Below are 9,286 nucleotides of genomic sequence, written 5' to 3' on the forward strand. Positions count from 1 at the left end.
ACCAACTGAGCCACTGAGTATGATCATTGTCACTTGTTAGTAACTCTCATTACAATGAGAGTACAATGCACTTGTTAGACGCTTTGAACAAATCTTTAGGGGTTGTTCTAGTTCACAAAATCAAAGTTCAGTATTTGAGATGCAAGAATATGCGGAACCTTTAGTCATAGAAATGTACAGCATGGAAACAGGTCCTTTGGTCCAACTTGTGTATGCTGACCAGATATCCTAAATTTAGTCCCATTTGCCAGCATTTGGCCCATATCTCTCTAAAACTTTCCTATTTATATACCCATCTAGATGCCTTTTAAATGTTGCAATTGTACCTGCCTCTTCCATTTTCTTTGGCAGCTCATTCCATACCCACACCACCCTTTTTATATGAATAAGTTCCCCTCAGGTCCCTTTTAAATCTGCCCCCTCTCATCTTAAATCATGCTGTCTAGTTTTGGACTCCCCCACTCTGGAGAAAAGCCCTTGTCTATTCACCCAATCCGTGCCCCCTCATAATTTTAAAAACCTCTAAGGTTACCCCTCAGCCTGTGACACCAAGGAAAATAGTTCTGGTCTATTCAGCTTCTCACTATAGCTCAAATCCAACCTGCAACATCCTTGTCAATCTTTTCTGAACCCTTTCAAGTTTCACAACATGCTTCCTGTAGCAAGGAGACCAGAATTGTATGCGGTATTCCAGTAGTGGCCTACCCGTTGTCTTGTATAGCTGCAACATGACCTCCCAACCCCTATACTCAATGCGCTGACCAATAATGGCAAGCATACCAATTGCTGCCCTCACTATCCTGTCTATCTGTAACTCTGCTTTCAAGGAGCCCTGAACCTGCACTTCAAGGTATCTTTGCTCAGCAACACTCCCTAGGATCTTACCATTTAACTGTATAAGTCCTGCCCTGATTTGCCTTCCCAAAATGCAGCACCTCACATTTATCTAAATTAAACTCCATCTGCCACTCATTTGACCCGTATGATTAGGGTCCCGTTGTACTGAGTTAACCTGCTTTGCTTCTGCTGCACTGCCAATTTTGGTGTAATTTGCAATGGTGTAGTTACCATACCTCCTGTGTTCACATCTAGATCATTTATATAAATGATAAAAAGCAGTGGACCCAGACCAATCCTTGTGGCGCATTGCTGGGTTACAGGCCTCTAGTCTGAAAAGCAGACCTCCACCACCACTTCTTGTCTTTTATGTACGAGTCAGTTTTGTATCCAAGTGGCTAGTTCTCCCTGTGGTCCATGTGACCTAACAGTGCTGGTCAGTCTACCATGCAAAACCTTGTCGAGCACCTTACTGAAGTCTGTATAGATCATGTGCACTCATCGATCCTCTCTGTTGCTAATGAGAAAACTCAAGTTAGTGAGACATGATTTCCCCCACACACAGCCATGTTGACTATTCGTAATCAGTCCATGCCTTTCTAAATAAATTTAAACTTGTCCCTCCAGGATTTCCTCCAACAACTTGCCTGTTACCAGTGTCAGGCTTACTGGTCTATAGCACCCTGGCTTGTCCTTACTCCCACTTTTCCTAAATAGTGGCACCACATTAACCAATTCCAGTCTTCTGGCACTTCAACTTTGGCTGTTGATGATATAAGTATCTCACCTAGGGTCCCAGCATTCAATTCTGAGCTTCGTAGAATTCTCGGGTATGCTTGATCAGGTCCCAGGGATTTAACCACTTTAATGCATTTTTAAGACATCCAGCGCCACCACATGTGTAATATGGTCGTTTTTCAAGATATCGCTATTTATTTCCCCACATTGTCTATCTTCCATATCCGTCTCCACAGTGAGCACTGATACAAAAATACTCATTTCGTTACCCACCCACCCACCCCCCCCCCCCCCCCCCCCCCCCCCCCCCACCAATCTATCTCCTGCAATTCCACAGATAGGTAGCATTGCTGATCTTTTATGGGCCCAATTATCTCCTAGTTAACCTTTTGTCCTTAAATTTATAGGATCACTTTGGAATCTTCTTAACCCTAATTGCCAAAGCTATTTCGTATCCTGTTCTTTCCCCTCCTGATTTCTTAAGTATACTCCTACTGTCTTTATTCACGTATTGAGATTCACTCTGTCTCTGCTACCTGTACCTGACACATGCTTTCTACTTATTCTTGACCAAAACTTTGACTTCTCTAGTCATCCAACATTCCTTGCAGCTACCAGCCTTACTTCCCCCTAACATACTGTCTTTGGATTCTCATTGTTCCATTTTTTTTGAAGACTTCCCTTTTCCAGCTGCCCCTTTTATCTACAAACATCTGCCCCTATCAGCTTTCGAATGTTTTTGTCAGATATCATCAAAATTGGCCTTCCTCTAATTTAGAACTTCAACTTTTAGATCCGGTCTGTCCTTTTCCATTACTATTTTAAAACTAATAGAATTATGATTACTGGCCCGAAAGTGCTCCCCCTTGATACCTCAGTCACCTGTCCTGCCTTATTTCCCAAGAGTCGGTCGAGTTTCGCGCCACCTCTAGGTACGACCACATTCTGAATCTCAAAATTTTCTTGTACACACTTAACAAAGTCCTCTGTATCCAAGCCCTTAACGCTGGCAATTCTAGTCTGTTTGCAAAGTTTAAAATCCCCTACTGTAATCACCCTGTTATTCTTTACAGGTAGCTGAGATCTCCTCAAATTTGTTTCTCAGTTTGGTACTGACTGGTGTCTATAGTACAATCCAATAAGGTGATCATTCCTTTGTCAGTTCTACCCAAATAACTTACCTGGATGTATTCCTGGGAATATCTTCCCTTAGTACAGCTGTAATGTTATCTCAAATTTAAAACCTCCACAGGAGACCCCTGCACCACCTGCCTTCCTCTCATGTTTCCTGGACGTTTACCTGACTGTATCTGCAGATTTTCTTCCTTCCTGCAACTGAAATCCATCCCACCCCTAACTCCTGTAAATTCCTCATTGCTTCCAACTGATCCATGTGATCTGATGAGACTTGCAACCAAACATGTTTCCTGCAGACATAAGTACCAATAACATTGAAATTCTCCCTAATCTCCCACATCTGACAAGAAGAGTACATCACTCTACTAAAGGCCACCTTTGCACCTTAACAATGCACAGACTCAGAAAATATCACAGTCCTCCTCTTTTACTACTCTTAAAAAGTGTTCCAAACTAACTTTAGTACCAGAGACAGTAGGAACTGCAAATGCTGGAGAATCTGAGATAACAAGGTGTAGAGCTGGATGAACGCAGCAGGCCAAGCACTTTAGTGTACTTTAGTACCGTTGCTTTATATTTTTAAAGTTTAATTGAGAGAGATCTCAATAAAAACCAACAAGAATGCACTCTACTTACTTGTAAATTTAAAAAAAACAGTAAGGTTACGTCTTTTAAAGACTGGCCACTTAGTTGTGCCCTTGTTGTGATCTCCTCCACACAGGTTTCTGTAAGGTCTGCTGTGAATTTTGCTGTTTGTTTATTTTTCTTAGACAAACCGATATCCAGTGATACTTTGAAAGCAAACAGAAGCAGCAGCCAGCTGTGCAGGTTTATTTCTCCATTTGATTCACTTCCATGTGGTCATTGACTTTTGTGTCTCTACTTTTCTAAAGTGCTGTTGTTTTGATCTTTCTTTTTCCTTAGTTCCAAACAGTGCAACACCTTAAAACAGCAATTACTGTTCCTAGAATTTAAGGAAATCAGCTCCAACAATGAAAATACCTAATTTTGAAAAGCAACTCTTACAGCCACGTTTTTTTCCCCCTGTTCCTCCAATATTAATGCTTCAAATGTACTTTACATTGAAATTTGTGTTTTAGGGTACAGCAGCTGTGTTACAGCGCAGGTCAGAAAACGAAGAGTTTGTAGAAGTTGGAAGATTGGGGCCATCAGATTATTTTGGTGAGTTTGAAAAAGCTTATAATTTTTAAGGTTTAATACTGTAAACATTTTAAATGTTTGAAGTTGTTAGGAAGTTTGGATTTTTGCTTGCAATAAAGCTGCTTAGAACACGAAAGAGAGCATTGCTGTTAGATAGGATTCTAACAATAGGATACCGAGTGGTTGTAGTTTGACTTCTTCAGCTTAGATTTTGAAATGACTAACAATTAGAATCAAACTTAATCTAAAAAGCTGTATCTTAAAGCATGGTAAATTCACCCCAGGTCATCAAGACCATGAACTTCATTTTGGTTTGTGGTTTCAGTTCTTCAAGATGGATTTGATATCATCTTTTTCTTGATCTCTCAGGTGAGATTGCTCTTCTGATGAATCGTCCCCGCGCTGCCACTGTGGTGGCACGTGGTCCATTGAAGTGTGTGAAACTGGACAGACCTCGGTTTGAACGTGTCCTGGGTCCTTGTTCCGACATACTCAAACGAAACATCCAGCAGTACAACAGCTTTGTATCGCTGTCTGTCTGAAATCTTCTCCTCCACTGCTGCAGCATCTGCCAGAGCGAACTGCCTCACTTGTCTAAAATGCCGCTTCCTGTGGCAAGACCACCACCAGTCCCACAGCTTCCTAATCGTCAGAGAAAGCATTCCCTTTGTAGCATTCAATGTCACATTTGCTTTGCGTGTTTCTCACATTGCATCAGCTTTCTACACAGTCAAAACAGCTTCATCTAAGATTTTTTTTTTGTTTGGTGCTTGTATGTAGAACTCCTCCCATTGGTTCTTATTTATAAAAATTAAAACTTTGCTGTTTTAACTGAACAGTGTGATTGATACCCAGAAAATAAAGCTTTAGGTTGGTGATATGAGCAGAGGATTTTGAACCCTTTAACTTGCTCTGTTTCAAGGTATGTTGTAGTGCATTCATGAGCCTTGAATCTCTAAAAATTGTACACCTGGAAAATCTTGGGTTTTAGGCTGGACAGTTTCAAAATTATTTTTGGGACATCTCAAGTTAACGTGTTTTTCATTTGGCCAAGGCAAAATGCTAAAATATGAATATACTCTAAAATATTTCTATGTAGCATTTGCACTTGACAATACAGTGCTGGGGGAGGTGGGGGGGGTGGACGGTGAAAACATCTAAAGTGAGATGTTAGATTTTTCTTCACGTCTTAGTTTTAAGAAAAAAATTACATTTTAACTTTTTTCTTGGAAGCAATTTTAAAAGCATTCGAAATTGTGTTTCTTTTTAAAAGTAGCTTCAGATCTTGCTTTGAGGGTTCTATTGGCCTGTGATTTTTGTCAAATTTATTCGCATCACTCCATTTGCACACCGTTTCATTCAGATCTTCTTATCAAAAGCATAAGGTAAAAGCTTGTTTTTTTTTTTGGTCACTAATTTCTGACATAATTTAGTAGTCTCCCAAATATTTAATGGTACCTGCTTCTCTCTGTGCAGCAGTTGTAGCAAAATCTTTGCTTGCCAAAAGGTTAATGTACATTTATATTCACTTATATACAGTTCAAATTTCTAAAAAAGCAACATTATTATAACTCAGTCTCAGTAGGTAATAGGATCTCATTTGTTTTGGCAATCAGATGCTTTTGATACTGTATTCTTATGGATGCTGGCCTTGGAAGTAGTGAAGATTTGTATATATTACAGAAATCTTGCAATAATAGACATACCAGGCTCTCAGCCCATATCATTGTACACTTTTAACAACTGAGAACTACTCCTTTCTCATTAGCCTCCCTTCCTGACAGCAGAAGCTAAATTCTCTAATACTCTTGGGTGTATTTGACATGCAGTTAGAAAGTCACCAGTTCTCAGTCTGACTTGTTTGCTTTTCTTGTGTGTTTTGCCAGTAGCGAAGGAGCACTGCATAGAGGTACACTCTGCCATTCCATCTCCAATGGGGAAATTAAAATAGTCTTGCTAAACTTGAAATGTGCTTCCTGCTGCACAGTGATGGAGTTTTATTGCTGTAAGCTGTAGAAACTTGTGCAGCCTAAATTGAGATTAATACGCAGTGTTGAATTCTGCAGGGATGGATTAACAAAGCTAGATATGTTGACCTGCTCTATACCGGGTAAGACATAACTGATTTAGTTGAAAGGCTTTGCATGCTTCAGATAATTTTACATTTACTGGCATAAAGTAGAAGTACAGATTTTGCTGATCACTTGTTTTTGAGATTAAGTGTATTGCCTTTCCTGAAGTAGGGCAGCAAACATGGTCAGTAGTTGCTATTTGCCAGGGCAATAATTTGAAACATTGACTGCAGACAATCTCAATCATACATTGATAAAGTTGGAAAATTTTTTTGGGAATATGTCTGTAATATATTGACACTCCCATATTTGATAAGTAACTTTTTTAATCTGTATTTTTTTAAGTGATCCTGCTAGTGACCATGATAACTATTTAATTCAGAATACATAATTTACAGATTGATTTTTCTCCCTAATTTTATGTACAATTGGCTTTCAATTTGTTGAGACAGAGCCAGTGAAATGGTTACAAAATTAACCTTTTATGTATTAACCAGATGTAATTTCATTCCAAGAGCAAAAAAGTAAACATTCCTTTTTGGTAACACACCAGTACCATTCTCACAGGTACTGGTGCAGGTACTGTGTGCATTTGTACTTGACCAGCCCTGGCAGCGCAATGTTGGGTGATGGCATCCTAAGTCTTCTGCAGTCCTGACCCAGCCTATAAACTATCTACTGCTACTTGGTTCTTATTAATAGCACTGGACATGTTTGGATGTTAAGTCGTTGTCCTGTGCTAGACTGGGATGGTGCGATGTGGTTTCTATTTAAATGAAGATTAATGGCTGACATTTAAGTTGGTGCAATGCTTTCGTACCCATGTATTTTGTGTTTAATTATAGTTGCACTTCTTTGCTGTTCACAGTAGCTGGCACTGTTGTTCCATTATTGGCAAACACCAGAGCTCAGCTGACATTTATACAAGTGTACACCCGGACACACTAGTAAAATGCAGAAACCAAAAACTGGATGTTTGATCCCTAACTAGCTGACAGACTGGCATCCTGAAATGTACTACAACAGCTTTTTAGCATGGCATGACATGCAATTTTATTTCAAGAAGGCTAAAACTCATTGCTGAGTCTTAATGACATTTCAGTATCTCTTAGCTTTGTATTACATGTGCTCATTTCACACACATTTTACAAATTCCACACAGCTGTAATTAGATGAAATTATATCCATTATTCTATATACAATGATTTAGACTAGAATAATTGTTTTAGATTGTACAGCAAGCTGAAACTAAATTGCTTGGAGTTGGGTTGGACATAGGGTATTCATAGATTTTCCTCTGCTGGCATTGTATTTCCTCATGTAATTATACCAAATTTATTAGGCACCAATATTGCTGTTAGTGAGAACCTGATGAAAAGTTGGTCATTTCAGCTATCTGTGCAATGTGCACAGTACAAATAATTAGATGTAACTTGCATGTTTTTAGCAGCTTATCCATGCACTTTTCAAGATGCTGTGTTGTGTGAATAAGGTGCATAAAAATCTGTGTATAAACAAAGACTAGTTGTGTGTTGAGGGCCTCATGACTTTCACTTGAGTAGATGTTGGCAGGGGCCAGTTCCATTTTACTGCAATTGAAGTAATAGTTTTTGCAGGGTGGGAGTGGTGGTGATTTTTGTTTGGTATCGGAGTAATGCCTCGAGTAATCATGCTCTAGCAATTATGAATGTCATGTCCAATTCTTCTGGTTGTGGCAGTGAGTCACATTTATTGAGCTTTTGTTAAATAGAAAACTGCAAATTGGACTTTTGAGTAACTTTTAATGCCTGATGTTAATTAGAATTCCTCTTCTAATGAGTTAATTCCTGTTTCATCAACTTAAACTTGCTTGGGAATTAAGAGTTGAGAGTACGGCTGAAATGTATTAACCTAATTTGGTTTGATAATCTGAGCATGGACAAAATTAAGTCAGCTGCTTATTGGAGGTGTCCTTCCAAATATACTGCTATGTTGCATGGATGAAATCTATTACTTTATATTTAATTTTTTCTTTTATCTTGATAATTGAAAAAATTAGCAAAGTAGATGAATGTTATCCCAGGATTGAGTTTACCATTACTTTTGATTACCAGTAAGAGTGACATTAACACCGTATTCCAGTAATTTTGAAACTTAGTGTCCAACTGCAACAACCAAATCACCCAGCGGATTATCTTTGGCTTGCTGCACATTCTTAAGGTTTTTATTTACCTAAATAATTTTATTATAAAGCAGCTGATAAATTTATTGAATAATCTGATGCAGTTGAAGCTTTATCTATCGTGTGCAATCAGAACTGTACGTACCAACGACCACGGTTTAATGTAGTTTGCCTTAGCTATCTTATGTGGGGATCAGAGACATCCTCAGCTAGCTTACCTACAAAGAAATTACAAAGTGAGAATACAGTGTGATAATATGTAGATTATCCAAGGACCATTTTTTGTATTGTTCCCAATGACTGTATAAGATCAGATGTATGTGCTAAAATAATCCTTTTGTTATAGAGTGTCCTAATGACGACAGGTCAAGCAATAAAAGTTAATTCTTAAAAAGAAAACTGTTTTCCTATTTATTGATTTTTGAATGAATGAAGCAGATACACAAATCACAAATCTTGTTACTTGTAAATATATCAAGATTTATTTTGTTCAAATAAAATGTAAATAGTGGTTGTCATAATAGCATGTCGGTCTCAAGGATTGGACTTTGAACTTTGCGCAAAGTTGTTATATTGAATCAGGTCGTTTGGGTGACATCCTACCTTTCACAAATTAATAAATAATGTTGCCCTCCTTGACATATGGCTGCTTTTTCCTTGTGGCCAATTCGACTTTGTATGAACTTGTGCTTTTTAAAAAAATTTCTGTATTTACACTTCATTTCAAGTGTGTGTATTAACAGCCAGGTTAAAACATTCCTAGCATTTCTCATGTATTATCTCAATATGATATGGAACAATGCCCCATTTACTTTAATGTGTTTCTCTTGCTGCTGCACATAGAGAATTGATCCTTCATGGCCACAATACAGTTCAGTTAATGCCAGAAAAGTTTGGAAGTCAAGAGTGACGCTTGGCTGTACTTCACCAGCACACATCAGGATTTCTTTGGATGTGATGCAGGTTGAAGTTAATGGGAGGAGTTAATGATTTTTTTTTTAGGGGGAGCTGGTGATTCACTGATCATTACTGGCTGCACAGGGGCAATTCACATTTCCAAATTTGTGATACCAGTGTATGTGGTACAATGTGTACATGTCAGTATGATTTATGTTTCTCCTAGGTTAGCTAGATTGTATGCATTCTAACTCTTCAATTTTCTTCAATGTATTCCAAATGA

General features: G+C 38.4%; 1 protein-coding gene across 2 annotated transcripts in view; it reads left to right on the forward strand.

Moving 5' to 3' along the window:
• Positions 1-8,505, forward strand: part of LOC125463809 (cAMP-dependent protein kinase type I-alpha regulatory subunit) — a 44,133-nt gene extending 35,628 nt beyond the window's left edge. For both annotated transcript variants that reach the window (XM_048555549.2, XM_048555548.2), the window contains exons 10-11: positions 3,813-3,894; positions 4,243-8,505. In XM_048555549.2, the coding sequence (XP_048411506.1) occupies positions 3,813-3,894; positions 4,243-4,415 (255 nt within the window). In that variant the 3' untranslated portion in view covers positions 4,416-8,505. The remainder of the gene's footprint in view (positions 1-3,812; positions 3,895-4,242) is intronic.
• The last annotated feature ends 781 nt before the right edge of the window (positions 8,506-9,286 follow it).

The sequence above is a fragment of the Stegostoma tigrinum genome, chromosome 22, assembly GCF_030684315.1.
Source record: "Stegostoma tigrinum isolate sSteTig4 chromosome 22, sSteTig4.hap1, whole genome shotgun sequence".
Taxonomy (NCBI): domain Eukaryota; kingdom Metazoa; phylum Chordata; class Chondrichthyes; order Orectolobiformes; family Stegostomatidae; genus Stegostoma; species Stegostoma tigrinum.